Source organism: Cupressus sempervirens, chromosome 1, assembly GCF_028749045.1.
Source record: "Cupressus sempervirens isolate cs-2001-9-10 chromosome 1, ASM2874904v1, whole genome shotgun sequence".
In the NCBI taxonomy this organism is placed as follows: Eukaryota; Viridiplantae; Streptophyta; class Pinopsida; order Cupressales; family Cupressaceae; genus Cupressus; species Cupressus sempervirens.
This window is the reverse complement of record NC_143118.1, coordinates 249,786,329-249,803,545: the sequence shown is the minus strand read 5'-3', so window position 1 is coordinate 249,803,545 and position 17,217 is coordinate 249,786,329. Positions and strand designations below refer to the sequence as shown.

Genomic DNA, 17,217 nt, shown 5'->3' with positions numbered 1-17,217 from the left:
CTCTTTGCATAGGAAAAGGCTTGGATGATATGGATGGAGAAATCTTCAATAAGAGGGCTCCATAGAGATTGAATCCTTCAATGGCTAACAATAGATCTCCTTGATGAATTGGATGCTTGAACACTTTGAATGCTTGAATGCAAGTAGATCTTCACTTCATAAAAGGTAGATAATAACTTCACTCATAGAGAGTGGATGATGGATGCGAAAGATAATTGATGTCAAAATGAGGGAAGAAGGCTTCCTTATAGAGAAATCTAGGGCACTAACTCCTAGAGAAGGCTGACATAGAAGCATTAAATCCCATTTAACCTTAACTCCTATAAATAGACCTAGATTAAATGCAATTTAAGAGTCTACCATTTTAAAACCCGAATGAGCCAACCTAGAAGCAAGAAAAGAATCTTTCCAAAGCCTAGAATCCCAAAACTTCTAGAAATTGAAAAATGAACCTAGGGTCAGGGATGAGGTCGACCCTACCCTAGGTTAAGGTCGAGGTCGTCCTTGATCTAGGTTAGGGTTGAGGTCGTCCTTGACCTAGGTTAGGGTCGAGGTCAACCCTGACCCACTAGGTCATCCTTAACCCCTAGGAATAGACCTAGATTAAACATAATTTGAGAGTCTACCATTCTGAAACCAGAAACAATTGACCTAGAAGTAGGAAAATAAACTTTCTGAAGCCCGAGACACCAAAACTTTCAAAAATTAAAAAATGAAGTTGGGGTCAGGGATAAGGTCGATCCTGCCTTAGGTCAAGGTTGAGGTCATGCTTGACCTAGGTCAGGGTCGTGGTTGACCTTGACCCACGAGGTCGTCCTTGATCCAGAAGTCAAAGTTCTTAGTTTCACAGAGCATGTTGTTAGAAAATAGGTTGGAAATAGAGAGAGGAGCATAATAGAGGAAAATAGCCAGATCCATGCAAAGATCCATTAAAGGCGCTTGACATGACCCCAAACCACTTACTCGGAGGGCTAAACATTCTTAATACAGAAGTGATTCCATTTTAAGGTGATACATTTTGAAGAAGTGGATACATTACCTATGGCCTAAGGAATTTATGTTGCATATTGATATCATTAAAGTATTTGAATAGTCAAGGTAAGTAAAATTAAAGACATGTGAGATAGGTTGAATGCTTGCAGAGAACCTATTATAGTAGACCAAAATTAATGGTTAGATTATTCGATTCAGGATGGTATGTTATCTAATGGATCTTAGTTGTGTATACCTAGGGGTTTAATGAGAGACAAATTAATTATGGAAAATCATTGGGGATGATTAGCTGGACATTATGGTATTGACAAGATAATGGCTTTGGTGAGTGAAGTATTTTTAGCCTTGACTCATAAGGATGTAAGAAATTTTGTTCAAATTTATAAAGTTTGTTAGCTTGCTAAATGGAATAGTCAAAATTCTTGATTTTATACACCTTTGATAGTATCAATTAGACCATGGGAAGACATTTTTATGGATTTTAGATTACTTGGGTTATCGAGGGCACAAAGAGGTGATGATTCTATATTTATAGTTGTGGAAATATTTTAAAAGATGTCACATTTCATCCCTTGTAAAAAGACTACAAATGCAATACATATAGCATTTTTTTTTCCAAGGAAGTAGTCAAATTGGAAGTGTTACCTAAGACTTAAGAAATATTAGTCAAGAAGTTAAGCACAGTGTAGGAGAAGAATTCACAAAAGTCAAGATGTCAAATGTGCATGATGAATTTAGACAACAATTGGAGAACATAAATAAGTATAATGAGAGGGCGAGTATGAAGAAGATAAATAAGGAAATTTTAGAAGGAGACGAGGTCATGGTTTATTGGAAGAAGGTAGATTTTCAATTGGAATGTATAACAAGATGATGATGATGAAGTTTGGATTGTGTAAGATGTTGAGGAGAATTGACTCAGAGAATGTCAATGAAGTGGAATGCCAAAGAGCATGGATATATCACCTATATTCAATGTTGCAAAATTCTATGAGTATCATGAGGTAGATCTCGATGAAACTAGTGGATCAAATGTTGAACAAATGCATCTTGAGAAGCGTATGAATGAGATGGAAGAGATTTTGGATAGTAGAATTGGTAGAAGTATAAGAGGTAGATCGTATAAAGAGTATCTTGTGAAATGGAATGATAGACTAGTTAAATATTGTTCCTAGATTTCTCAAGCCAAGGTTGACCATCTTGGTTTTCTTTTAGCCCCACAGAAGTGAGGGACTCACTTTTCAAATAACCCCAAGTGTTTGATGTAGGCACATCTTGGGTTCTCGACAATCCTGCATTTACTAATAATATTGTATTTACTATTTCTTTATGTTTGTCTGTCACTAAGTTTCTTTCATCATTTCTTCAATTTGGATCATTTGTTGTTGGACACCTCATGGTGTGTTCTTAATATCATGCTTTACCTTCATTAAGGTTTTAGAAATAGGAAATACTGGGGGGGTGGGGGTGAATCAATATTCCACAAACTTTTGCCCAATAGGTCTACTAATTGCTTCATTAGTACTTTGATACATTTATTTATTATTATTCTATCTAGATTTCGTACATTCATTAGCTCCATATCTATAAGAAAAGCACTCGTAACAATAACTAGAAAAAGGGTTAGTATACTTACTTGTATTGTCCTTCTTCATGTGACCAATTCCATTGCATGCAAAGCATCTTCCATTAAATTGTTTCTTCACTTCTTTAGATTGTTCAAATCGATTAGGTACTTCTTTTTTCAGATCTTCTTCTTGTTGTTCAAGTTGTTGGATCACTAGATCTAGTTCCTTGGTGACTTCAAATTTCTTAGATGATGATCTTTTAGTATATCCAATTCCTATCTGATTATAAATAGGTCTTTGTGACATGATCCGCTCATCAAGATTCTCAGTGCTAGAATACAACTTTTCAAGATGTTGCTTTGTTTGTGTGAGCTCTCCTTTCACAATAGTGTTGTACTTCTCAAGTTCTATAAATTGAATCTTTGTAGATTCAAGTTCAGATGTCACCTTGGTAAGTTTGGATTTCATATCTGCATTCTCAAATCCCAAATCTAATCGACTTTTCTTCTCATCTTTCATCACACTCATCTTAAGATTTGGGATCTCAAGTTCATGCTTCAAAATCTTATTCTCCTTCTCTATTTTAGAAACTACATCACTATCCTTGATCTGATCATTTGACTCCTCCTTATACTTAGTAGATTCAATCTACTTTTTTAACTTCTAAATGAAATCTTGAGCATCTTTAAGTTTGATTTTTAGATTATCTCTTTCGTATGTGATTACATCAAGTTCCTCAAGAACTTCCTCCAGTTTCTTCTGTAATTGATCCATATCCATAGAGATTATACTCAAGTTGTTAGGCCTCCTTGAGTAACTGTGCTCTGATACCAATTCTGAGGAATAGGAAATAGTGAGCGAGAGAGACGGAGGGGGGGCGGGGGGCGAGGGGGGTTGAATCAATATTACACAAACTTTTTCCCAACTATGGATATCTTTAACAAACTTTAAGCATGCATATAAGATTAAATTGAAAAGAAAACATAACATCAACACAATGCAACTCATAACACCATTATTTGTTAACTAGGAAAACCTTAGCAAAGGGAGAACTTTGGTGGGGATGGCACCCACAAAATAATCCACTAATCAAAAGTATCTTGTGAAAGATATTGACCCTCTTAGGAGTCTATTATATTTGTATAGTGTATATGTCCTTGTTAGAGGACTAGGCCTTGTTAGAAGCCTCAATCGTGTTAGGAGTTGGTATTACAATTACAAAAGGAGCAAGTTGAGCCTACTTCTCAAACATGTATATACAATGATATATTCTATACACAAAAGGTATAGATATAAAAACCTTTTTGACAGTGTTGGTATATTCAATATCTGATTTGCCCTTGGTGGCTCGCTTCACAAAACTTTGCATGTACCACCTTTGCTTTGCTATAACATAAATTTTGCATTATATAATAATCATAATACAATGACAGTCATCACACAACTTCGCATACAAAACTCTTTCCTTTATATCCAACTATTTTATACAATCGGTCTTCAACCTTCTTGCATGCTTTCCCAAAACATAAAAACACCTCATCCTAAGTTAGGGTTAACATCTAAGATCTCATCCCATAATAGTTAAGTAATTATTTTGGTAAACCAAAATAATTCCTTAACACAATTAATCATTCTCTCAACTCTATATTGTTTTGCCTGTGCAAACCTATAACTGATAAATCATTGATATCTCTGTTTGGACAAGTCATAGAGACTTGCGCTCTTAGATTTAAGATGCTCATACTCTATACTACATTATGTCAAGTATGCACGTGGCAAAATGTTGTCAGTGAAGTGCGCTAACCAACAAGGTGTCTTTGTTGGTAGTTAATCTTCAAAACACTTAGACAGTTTTCTAAATCTTCCTCTCCAAAACATAACTCCAAAGTTTTCCCACTGGCAACCTCATAGCATCCCCTTAGCCAAATTGCCAACATAAGGTTCATACCTTCATTTGTTATGTTTGAGATATCTTGGATTTCTAGCATAACATCACTATTCTTCATGTTTCATGACCTACTTGTGGGTTGGTTTGTCATGTTTTAGGTATATTTGTGAGTGATTCTTATGATTTAGGTCCTAACCTATAATGTAAAATATTTCCCTATTCTTGAATAATGCACTATTTTCCGAGGCCAACTAAATGCTTGCAAAGGCTTTATATGTTGCTACAATTTGATCCTTTGAAGGCAGTAGAAAAGAGTGAAAGGTTGGATGGCTAAAGGATTTCTATAGCAGCTAGTCATAGGTAGCATTAAAAGATATCCCGTTAAACATTCATAAAGGCAAACATATATGTGTGGAATGTAAGATTGTACATTGCAGATCCACTTTACTTGAGTATCTAATAATTGGAATATTAATCTCACATAACTCTCAATTCTTGGTATGTTTCCTCCCACCTCCTCTCTCTCTCTCTCTCAACACACACACACACAGAGAACACTTTTTCCACATCTATGGTAGACTAAAGTGTAATTGCTACTAGTAATAAAGGTAATTCCTTATAAATTAAATTTACTATTTGGAAAAAATAAATTGTTGAAACAATCGCAAAGGGAAAAAATGAATACGACCACCTCCTACCTTTAATTTTGTCACACCCTCTCACAATTTTAATGAATGTGTCAAGTATTAATTTTATGTAAGCAATAATGCAAAGACTTGCTATCAATATTAAAATCGAATAACACTTAATAATGCACCTTATTTTCTATTTAAAAGCTTCCCTTGTAAATTTTACAATCAAAACTTCCTATAGTGTTTTATCTTTTTTTTAGGTCTATGAAAAATAATGTTGAAAATAATTTATTTATTTTTTATAAAAAGTTTTTAAAATTATAATTAAATTAAATAATAAATATGCCTAAATAGATAAGCCATTGTACCATGCAGCACCGAACTGACTCATTTATTCTAATTATTAATTTTGTGATAAATATTCTATCCATTCTATTTCAATTTTTCAATTAATTCATAATTACCGTAAATGGGTCAGCCTGGATGCTGCCCAGTCGTTGCCCGTAGATACTCGCCCTAAGCCAATTCGGCTCCATCAGAAGTTTTGTCAAATTTAGTTTTGTCTGCAAAGAACACCATGGCCATACAGTGGAGAATATCCAAAATATTATTATTCAGGGTATTTCATCCTACAATCTAAACATTACAAGGATACCAGTATGCATGGAACACTTCATTTATAGAAATATTCTAAACGAACACTTTACTCAGATATATCACAATAACAGAATTACAAGGATTCCAGTATGGCTAGAATACTTTATTTATACAAATATTGTAATTCTAATCGAACACTGAATTTAGATACACCATAATAATAACTATAATATCAGCTTTCTTCACCCGAACACCAGGACCTCATTCCTTCAGCATCTAGTAACAATATAATTTTAAGCCACTTCATTTGAGTGCATCAATCTAATTAGCCTGCAGAAAGATAAAAATAATAAGTATGCGCCTTTCAAGGAACCCATTCTTTTTCTCTCAGATATTCAGATGTTAAAAACATGTACCCAAGAACTTATTAGTATCAGTAATCACATACTATGAATTTCTGAAACGCTGCAGCAATTACTTCTGGGTCAGGTTTTGTTATTCCATATGCATGAGTCTTTTGCACTTCCTGTAGTCAAAACAGCATGTTATTGCACACAACAGGGGAACTGATTATAGAACAATAAAAAAAATTTACACCTTACAATAAAAGAAGGCTGACATAGAGAGATTTTGACCTTACCTGAAACCATTTCAATAGTTTTGGCCTGCCAAGTGCGATGTCGTAGTTCTTAAATCTAGGGAACACGATCTGAAATCTTTCAAAAAAAGGGGCATATGCAAAATCAACCTGCATAGATTTCATGCAAAATCTCACAATTGTGAGCAGCAGTAAACACAAAGGGCTAAGAGATCAAATCCTGGAAATAACTATGCATTAGATGGCTTACCAAACTGATTTCACCTAAAAAGTAAGGCCCGCCATCATATTTCCCCAAAGCATTTTCCAAATGATCAAGAACAGGCGCTGCCATTGCCATTGGGAAAGTAAATGATCAATTTATGAACCCAATTCATCACAACGATCAAGAATTCTACAATGAGCCCATTAATATCTGCAAGAAAACATTCCTCTTACCAAGTGCTTCTGGAACCTCAGCTTGTGGCTTTTTCAATGCTTGGAACCCTGCTGTTGTAAAAGTGTCTACATACTTCAGTAGCTCATCTGCAGCCTCCTTTTTGACCGGGTCCTGGACAAACAATGGATACATGATTTTTAATAGGATTGCTAATAAAAGTTAAGGAAGAGACTACTTGCCCAAGCAGTAGAAAGCCAGATCCACTCCTTACCCTGTCTTCCCAAAAAGTGAAAGATATATTGCCCTACATTTTATTGCTAAGTGGGTCACTAGAAAGAACAAATCACAAAAGCATAAACATTTGGAGATGCCAGTTTAGCGTACAAAAAGGAAAGAACATTAAAAACAGTTAAACGGTAAAAACAAGATAGTCTAAATGAATGATTTAAACTTCCCAAAAAGTTTTCATGGTCTTCAGTAATGTGACCATGATTAAGTTTTTGACCAGCCCAAACTGCATGAAATTTTAATATAATAATTAAGATTGTGAAATGGAATAACAATAAAATTGATGGGTAGAGCAGAAGCATCATATACCGTGGGAAGGAGTTTAGGCCCTCCAAAATTGGTCTCCAGATAGGCCAGCAAGTCCAAACTTTCTCCTGTGACTTTGCCATTATGCTCAAGAGAAGGGACCTAAACCGAAAAAAAAACGCTTCGAGTTTATTAGTATACATATTTTGCAGCCACAAAAAATGTAGATAGAGATATACTTAATCCCAATCAAGTAAAAATAGAAATTTTTCACAAATTATAAGTCATATTTAAGACCTGCTATCAATAGATTCTTGTTGTCTTAGTAAAGTTAAATGGTTCTTAATGAGCTGTGATATCTGCGATATCATAAAGGATGACGCAGATGAGGCTAGATTCTGGAATCACTCCCAGATGAATATTGAAAATGGACACCCTCAATCTTTAACTCTTCACCAAAAGGATTTCAGCATTAGACTCCTCCTGTCAAATAGCTAAAAAGACTTTGTGAATGCAAAAACTTATGACCTCCCATTTAACCCTGGGGTACTCTACCACTAACTTCCTCAACTCCTGGGGACCAGTTCATCTTTGGTTCAGGTGTGGCTCATTTCCATGAACTAACTAGATCCAAACCTACTAAGATCCTTAGCCAGAGATCTCATACAATGTTAAACTTTTCTTGGTGCAGCTAAAATCTGAGCCTACTGGAATCCTTTACCACTGAGCTATTAGCCCCCTTCACTATCACTCCATCGTTGATTTGGTTTTTGATTCAGTTTTCAACTCTAAATGCTCATATTGAACCATATTGTACTGAACCAATCTACCCTGCCTAGCCATATGAAATTAACATACAAATGTTCAGAACAATCATGTTGCCCACTTAATCAGATTTGGTAAAACAAATTGATACACATCTTATCTTGGCAAACCCTCATTCTTGTTGGGATATGAAGCCCAACAGTCTCACTGTCTATATAAATATACGTATGCTGTCTTGCACTACATTGTATCAGATGTTTTCATAATAAAGATTTCCCTGCTCGAGTGTGGATGTAGGCAAAGTTTTGCTGAACCACGATAAATCTGTGTTCTTGTGTATTTCGTCTTCTTTGATTCAATTTCTTTGTTTGTTATTATATTTACAATTGGTATCAGAGCCAGTTTGGCTTGAGCAATATGGAAGAAGAAGACGATGCTGTTTTTATCATTAAAGAATTTCTTGAAAATTTAGATTCTGCTGAAGAGGAGGATGTTGAAGCAAGCAAGGATGAAGTTGAGGCTATAGAGGAGGATGCTGAAGAAAGTGAGGATGAACTTTATGAAGCGGGTGTTTATATGACTGAGGAGGAGTATCAAGAAGAAAGATTTATGAGGTTGAAGGAAAAGAATTTCCTTCTCACAGACCAACTATTTTATCTGCACTATAAGTTGGAGGTTTTGTGTCGCATAGTGAATATTGAGAAAGATAACTTTGAAAAAGAGTGGGAGTCTTTTGAAGAAATTTTGTTTCAGGAAGAAGAGGATAGTGGGAAAAGCAATTCAAAGGACATTTATCTTGCAAAAATGTATGACTCGCAGAGAGAGAAGTTTCCTCTTAGTGAAAAGAAATCACAAGAAGATTTCAGGTGCCTGGCAATTGAAGATCTAAGGAGCGCGGGGATTATAGAGCTCAAAAGGGCTAGTGAGGGCCAGGAGCTCAAGGCTGCACATGATCCGGAAGCCTTTGGCATGTCAGAGAATAAAGACTCTGATGATTTATTGTTGCGGTTTGTAGAAATAGAAGAAGAATGGAATGCATTGATTGCGGGCTCTTCTCCCACACCTCAGAAGCAAAATTGGAATATGAGTAATCCCACACCAATCCTGCATAAACATCCTCTGACCACAGTCATTAACAGACATTGACAGAGATGCCACACAAGATATTTGGCAGCAGAATGAATTTATCCATGACACCCCACAGGAAATTCTGGGGGGCGGTATGTTTGGTGAAAGTGACAGTTTATTTGGCGAACATGGAGGTCTATTTGACGAGGAAATTCAAATCTCTACTCAGCCGGAGGATGCGGCTCATAGTCAGAAGGGAAACTCCCAATACACCGTGGCAAGGAGCTATGAAAAGGGGCTTGCAGAGCCCATAGAAAATGAGTTTCCTCAGTCTCTCATAGAGACGCACTCTCTGGTCTCCCACCCTCAAATTCCCTATATATGCCCTTCTTCACCGCAAAATATATCACGCATGTCTGCAGATGTTAGTGGTGGTACCATTCCAACGGTCTTTGGGACCCAAGAGTTTGTGAAATCATGTGATCAAGTTGAAGATCCCTATGATGATTCAGAAGACATTCTCTAGCCCAGTTTTGTGGGAACCAAAGAGTTGTGTTTGAATAATAAGATTGTCAACCAGTATGCTATTCTATTGGCCCTGCTACTTGTTGATGTTGTTCTAAACATTGTAGGACTCTTGTTACTGGATAGAGCGAAGTACATGGTTCTATTGGTTGAGAAATCAACAGCCAGAGCACTAGCTACACTATTTGGATGTAAGGTTGGAAGAGGCACTAGTGTAAGTTTGAAAAAAGAATATGGAATGGTTTCTGAAGATACCCCTGGACCAGTGTCAAGTATTAAAACTAGTTACTCGGGATTCATGGATGTTTATGTGGATTCGGATGACAGAGGAATTAATCTTGTTGAATGTGCAGAAAGTGGTAACTCTTTCCATGGATTTGTGGGCAACTTTGCATATTCAAATATTGGAGAAGATATTCTTCTAGTAGACTTTATCAAGTCTGGAAAAATGTGGAGAAGACTCATTCGCACTGTGCTGGAACAGAGTTTGGTGACTTTGAGATCTTCCCAAGGTTTGATTGTTATCTAAAATTTGAAAAGGGAGTAGGGAATGCTTCAGTGCATGGCAGTGTTGGTTGGTCTTCATGGGGGAGATTGTTGGGATATGAAGCCCAACGGTCTCACTGTCTATTCATCTTCTCATGGCTCTTCAATTGAAGGCTTATGCTAATATATAAATATACGTATGCTGTCTTGCACTACATTGTATCAGATGTTTTCATGATAAAGATTTCCCTGCTCAAGTGTGGATGTAGGCAAAGTTTTGCTGAACCACGATAAATCTGTGTTCTTGTGTATTTCGTCTTCTTTGATTCAATTTCTTTGTTTGTTATTATATTTACAATTCTAACCCAACCCTTAAACCAGACACTAACAATTCCATAAGCTGATATCCATTCAATAATTGAAAACACCACCCAATCCAGGGAACCGATCATGGCTCTCAGAATCATTTCTGGCCTATGTGCTTGCCATTCAAAACATGGAGTTAAAGGAAAACAAAAAGTTGTATACCTTGTTAGAAGGGTAAACCTTTTCCTTGTACCATGTGGGTCTGTCCTGCAAATCTATTACAACTATCTCAATATCACTCAGACCCTGCATTTTGTTCAACTTATTGTTAATGAGAAGGCAATCAAAACCATTAACATAAAAGCAGCATAAATTATATGAAAATCAAACCACCTTGTAGTTTCTGGAAGCCCAAACACGCTGAGCGAAGGGACAGGTCAAACTAATGTACAATCTGCAAAACCCTAATTCGTAAGAACAAACTTGCAAGAATAAACCAATAGCGAACAAAAATGCATTCTAACAAAATATGTTACCGATTCAAAAATAGTAGAGCATACCTTGTTGTTCCATCAAACAACGGAGGGGGCTCCGATTTAGAATTCAAAACAGGCGGGATTACATCGCTGCAATTCAGTTCAGATCATATTAATTACATGTTCATCTACAGATATAGATTTTGGGCATCTAAAAATAAATGCTTTTATAAGCAGAAAAATCAAGAATAGATCACTATACTCACATTGCTCCCATTTTTGTTCTTAAATCACTGTTATGCTAAACTTCCTGCAAACAACAAACCCTAGGAAAGTATAGTTTACGTTACTCGCTGAACAGCAACAAAAGGGCAAAAGGGCAACTGTCTTGATGGGATTTCATGGCTTCTAGTGTATTTATACTAGAATTTTGATGTTCAACATTTGGTGCAGATGCATGCACCTACTTTAGATCGGTGTAGAAGGGCAACGACAACAGATCTGATAGTCAAAATGCTGAGGTCGTCCATGACGTTTGACGTTATCGATTTGGAGCTTACTGTAGTGGTTATGTTTGACATTATCAAGCTTTTAGCTAGTCAAAATGCTGAGGTCGTCCATGACGTTTGACGTTATTGATTTGGAGCTTACTGTAGTGGTTATGTTTGACATTATCAAGCTTTTAGCTAAATTAAAATCTTGGACGTAAAGGATAACAAAATTGGGTAAATGGCGGGTAGGTATGATAGCTAGCGTACATAAATGGCGGGTAGGTATGATAGCTAGCGTACATACATGTTTCCTTCGAATATAAAGGTAGCTTGGCGTGGATTTTTTTTTAAATTTTTCCTTTAAAAGTGTTTCTATGTGTTATGATGAGTAAACTAGCACCTCCAACCTAGTGGAGGTGTAAGGATACATGGATAGGTGTTTGATTTGATAGTATAAATTAAGCTTTACATAACAAAAGGAAGTGTCTAAAAATCGTAGTCTACAAACATGTATCAATAGATAAGACATTCTTGTACATAGTGGCATTCATTTTGAATGAATTAAAGTTACGTCTAACTATTTTTTGGACGTTCTCCTAAACAAATGTCACATTTAAATGCATAGAAAGACATAAAAGATTGGTGTGCTTGTAACTTCAAATCTTCTTTTGGTTGCTCTTTGTGATCAACAAATGTGAATTTGTAGAAGATAAAATGATATAATTGATAAGCCACAAAAAATCATGCATTGAAGAAAAGGAACAATTTAAATTGTGGTACATTAAAAAGTGGGTGCTATAGTAACTTCGTAGATGGACTTGTTGCATGATCAATTGTAGTTGAGTTTATGCATTCTTTTTATCACGCATTGCTTCCTCCTAAATTCTAATTTTGTTACTTGTCTTTAGTTGTTTCTAAATCTTATATTACCCATTTTCAACACAATTTTCTCCAAATCGTTTTGAGATATAGGAATTGGTCAAGCTCTAGTGAATACCACACTACATATAAAGTTACCAAAGAAATGTTGTTTTGCTTTAAGTATATACCATTGTCAACTGGAGAAAAATGGAGCCATGAGAAATAAAAAGTTGCCAAATATCTCACATTTATTTCTATATTATTGTCTTTCTTTCTATCCATGTATGCTCAAGATGTTTTGTGATCCACATGCATTTCAAAAGGGAAGTAAAAAATGAACCTCAATCCATGCACAACAAAAATTATGCAACTAGTTATTGGGAATATAATCAGATAATGAAATGAAAATTTGATGGTCATTCATCTCTTATTGGGTTTTCTCTGTATAAGATAAACCAAACAAACATTGATAACACGCTGCAAAACATACATTATGACAAGGTTTGGGATATTAAGTAGGTTCAAGATGGTAAAACATTTGCTAATTTTCAAAATTTAGAAAAGGAGTTTAAGCTATATAACATACACAAATATGTACATAGTTACAAAAAAAATATAAACAAAATTTATACAATGAAATATTTCATATCTCAACATTAACAATATCTAAAAATTTGACATATCATAAAATGTAGAGCAATCAAATTGTTCATCCATAAGCATATTAGACTCTAAAATGACAATTTAAATGTCTTGAAATGTGTTAAGTGGCCTAATTCTTGATCATGAAACTTTTAATATGGGGGCATGTTGGTAAGAGGATAAGATGCATTTAATTTATTAAAATAAAAACCTATTATATGACCCATTTCTTGAACAATAACATATAATAACATGGGAGCCATAATCCTAAAAGAATGTTTCAATATACAAATGGTTTTAAAAAACATGAAAATGTCAAAGCTAATAAGCTCAAAAAGAAAATAAGTTGAAAAACATATAGAACATATATATATATATATATATATATATATATATATATACATACATATATATATGTATGTATATATATATATATATACGTACATATGTACGTACATATATATGTACTTACATACGTACATATATATATATATGTACCTATATATGTACGTACATACATATGTACGTGTATGTATATATATATATATATATATATATATATATAGACATATATATGTATATATACATATATATGTCTATATACATATGTGTATCATATGTATATATATGTATATATACATATGTACATATATACATATACATATGTACATATGTATGTATATATATATATATAGATATACATGTACATATATACATACATATGTATATAATGTACATATATACATATAGATGTGTATATATATATATGTACATATATATAGATGTATATATATACATATATATATGTACATATATATATATGTACATATATATATGTATATATATATACATATGTACATATATATATACATATATATATACATGTATATATGTACATATACATCTATATATGTACATATATACATTTATATTTACATATGTACATATATATATGTACATATGTATATGTACGTACATATACATATGTATACGTATATATGTATGTATATATATTTATATACATAGATATGTCTATATATGTATATATACACATATCTATATATAAATGTATATATATACATATATACACATAGCTATGTATATACATATATACACATACATATATATGTATATATACATATATACATACATATGTATATATATATATATTTATATATATACATGTATATGTATGTATGTGTGTGTGTGTATGTATATATACATACATATACATATATATATATATATATAGACACACACACATGTAGTTTATAAATAAGCTTAGAAAAAGAAATAAGAAATCTCTTTTTTTAATGTATATATGCTAATATATGTAGTTTATAAATAGAATTCATTTATTTATTTTTAATTAGATAACCAAAATGCCATGCTATTTTTTTAATCGTCTAAAATGGAGTTTTAGGAAGTAAAGGTTTGGATGAAGATTTTAATAAATTTGGCATTGGACATTAGGGAAAAATTGTCATTTTCCCCCCTCTAAAGCCTAGTTTTTGCTACTATAATGCATACAATCAATGTTAAGATCTTGAATAAAAGTAATCAAACCAGTACTAATAAATTCACCATGTTCATCTTCATAAATAATAAGTAATAATTGTAGATGCCACAATGAACTCGTTAACTTGATATTGGTAGATTTGATCAAATAGCTCATGATTTCTTGAATATTTTGAAATTGCATATAAATTCCTAAGATTCTAGTGAACTTTATTAGTACGATGCAAGATAAACAAAAAAATATGATCAATGAAACATATTTACCAAGGTATGCTTATAACCCAGTGTTAATGAAACCTAAAAAATATTCACTCTTAATAATGTGTCGACAAATGCTCTGCATGCAACATATTTACTAAGTTGGATTATAACTCCATGTTAATGAAACCTAAAAAGACATTCAGTCTCTTTCTAAATAGATTCCATACTTTGCACATTGCATGCAAAAACTCTATTATATATTGTTTAGATTATTTTTATTTTATAAACTTAATCACCCAAACAAGAGAATCCAACCAGAGTCTAATTGTGATATCCCCATCTTGACATATATAATCTAATAATAGATAAGTATAATATAAGTATTATACTTATATTAAAATGATTAATAATGTATATAAATTAAGAATATATATATATATATATATATATATATATATATATATATATATATATATATATATGATATTAAAATACTATATTAATTAATATATATGATTAAATATAACAAGGAATATGCTTAAATATAATATATAATCATAATTAATATATAATATGATTATCTCATTAATATAATTATCTTATAGTAATATTAATGAAGGGGCATGAATCTTGGGGATATGCATATAGATATAGGATACCAAGCAATGAAAAGATCATTAGATAAGAATATTATTACATAATGGATACAAATAAAAGACATATACAAGAATGTCCTCAAATGGGACATTACAAGTGGTATCAGAGCATGATCCTGCTACCCTGGGTGTAATAATGCAAATGAAGAAAATGTATGATAATTTATATTAAGGAAAGAATCAACTTAACATCTCAAATATTAATGAAAGACTTGCAATCTAACATAGCAATGTTGGAAATGATTGAAATGATCATAAGGAAAGTTGTTGGAATGATATATGGAACTGGTAAAGAATGTTCTCAATCAGTGTTTTGTCATTGATGTCAAACTTGCTACTTGCAGGAATGACAATTGCTTTAGTGATCCAAATACTATCAATTAAGTTGATTGACAAGGAGGAGGCAATCAATAAGATGTAACTAGAACACCTAGAGAAAGGTTGAAGTTATGATGTTGTAATGAAGTACAAGGATCAGCTAAGCCATTGATGAAAAAAAGTGTATTTGATAACATACTATAAGACACAAAGAATGGGCACACTGAAACATATCAAAGATGTAAGATTTTAGCTAAGACATCTGTTAAGCCTAACTAAAGATCATTAGAAAGAAGGAGCCGAGTGAGCTAATAAGTGCCGAACAGATTCCTAGTTGAAGCTGAGAAAGCAAGTTAAGATGCCGAGTAAACTTCAGATGTCGAGCAAGTTAAGATGCTGAGTAAACTTCAGATATCGAGCAAGTTAAGATGCTGAGTAAACTTCAAGTGCCGAGTGATATCAAGTGCCAAGCAGATATAGGTGCTGAGTAACACAGAGATGTTGAGCACCAGTAAATCAATAATGCCAAGTTGCTGCATTGTTTTGAAAATTGAAGATTCGCCAGATCTAAGCCGACAAGGTTGTTACTTAGAAGTTTGTAAATTAAATGGAAGATAAGAATGATGAGCTGGTGGCTCAGAACACCATGTAGAATGTTTCTAAGGATATAATTGACGAAGTTTCTAGATGAAGAACAAGATATGAGGTAGATACATTGTATCCTACCTAATCCATTCAAAACCCTAAAGTTGGAGAGGGAGAATTGAGCGCCAAAGGCAAATCAGATTTCTATTTAAGGAGTCATAAGTTAATGAAAAAAAAGAGAAGAGAGAGGCGGTCAAGCATGAAAGCACGAAATGCTGAAGGAGGTACTAAGGAGAAAAGAGAACACAGTTACTCTGTTTCAGTAAGAAGACCCCAGATATGGATGCATTGGTATGATGAGTAAGAAGACTCAAGGAGACGAAGCTTGAGAAGAAGTCAAGCAATCAGAGCTGAAGTGATTGAAGCCAAGCATTAGGATTGAACTGAAAGAGTGATTTAAAATCTGCAAAGTATGTTGTAAGTAATATCAGATCAAAAGGCAATTATTGTTACTTTCTAGCAATTGTAACAGTTAGTTTAAATCCTATGGACTTAGGTTGGTTTGATAGCCATGAGATAAATCTGTAATAGGGGGACATTCCAAGTGAATGTTTTAAAGTCCTTTAACTAGGCCCATTCCTAACAGTTTGGTGAAATCCTCTAACAAGGTCACATTTAACAGTGTGTTGTAAGCCTTTAATAGGGCATCACTTCAGAAGAGTGAGAATCAAGTAGCATGTTACTGGTGGTTTTTTCCAAATTGGGTTTTCACGTAAATCATTGTGTCATGTGTTGATCTTGCATGTTTTATCTTCGCATGTTGATTTACTGTAACTTGCTAATATGGTTGATTTAAGTTTGGATGGATGAAAAGTGTATGGATTCATTAAAAGTAGTGAAAAAAGATTAATAGGGCATTTGGACCTTGAATAACTGATTAACCACCCCCCCCCCCCCCCTCTTAGTTATTCTAAAGAATTCTAACAATTGGTATCAGAGCTAGATTGCTGATTCATTTTAAAGGGACTATAAGTAGAAAAGATCAAAATGCCAAAAAGAGAAGTTCCCAAGCTCAACAAAGACAACTTTGTTGCATGGCAAAGCTTGATGAAGCTACATCTTGGATCCAT

General features: G+C 33.6%; 1 protein-coding gene across 1 annotated transcript; it reads right to left on the bottom strand.

Moving 5' to 3' along the window:
* Positions 1 to 5,665: 5,665 nt before the first annotated feature.
* LOC149577092 (glutathione S-transferase L3-like) lies at positions 5,666 to 11,205 on the bottom strand. The gene is made up of 10 exons (XM_089822107.1): positions 11,082 to 11,205; positions 10,900 to 10,965; positions 10,733 to 10,793; positions 10,562 to 10,645; positions 7,253 to 7,351; positions 6,715 to 6,826; positions 6,527 to 6,603; positions 6,319 to 6,426; positions 6,127 to 6,204; positions 5,666 to 6,008 (listed from the first exon to the last, which is right to left on the bottom strand). The coding sequence occupies exons 1-10, from the start codon at positions 11,090 to 11,092 to the stop codon at positions 6,000 to 6,002; spliced, it is 705 nt and encodes a 234-aa protein (XP_089678233.1). The 5' UTR covers positions 11,093 to 11,205; the 3' UTR covers positions 5,666 to 5,999.
* Positions 11,206 to 17,217: the final 6,012 nt, after the last annotated feature.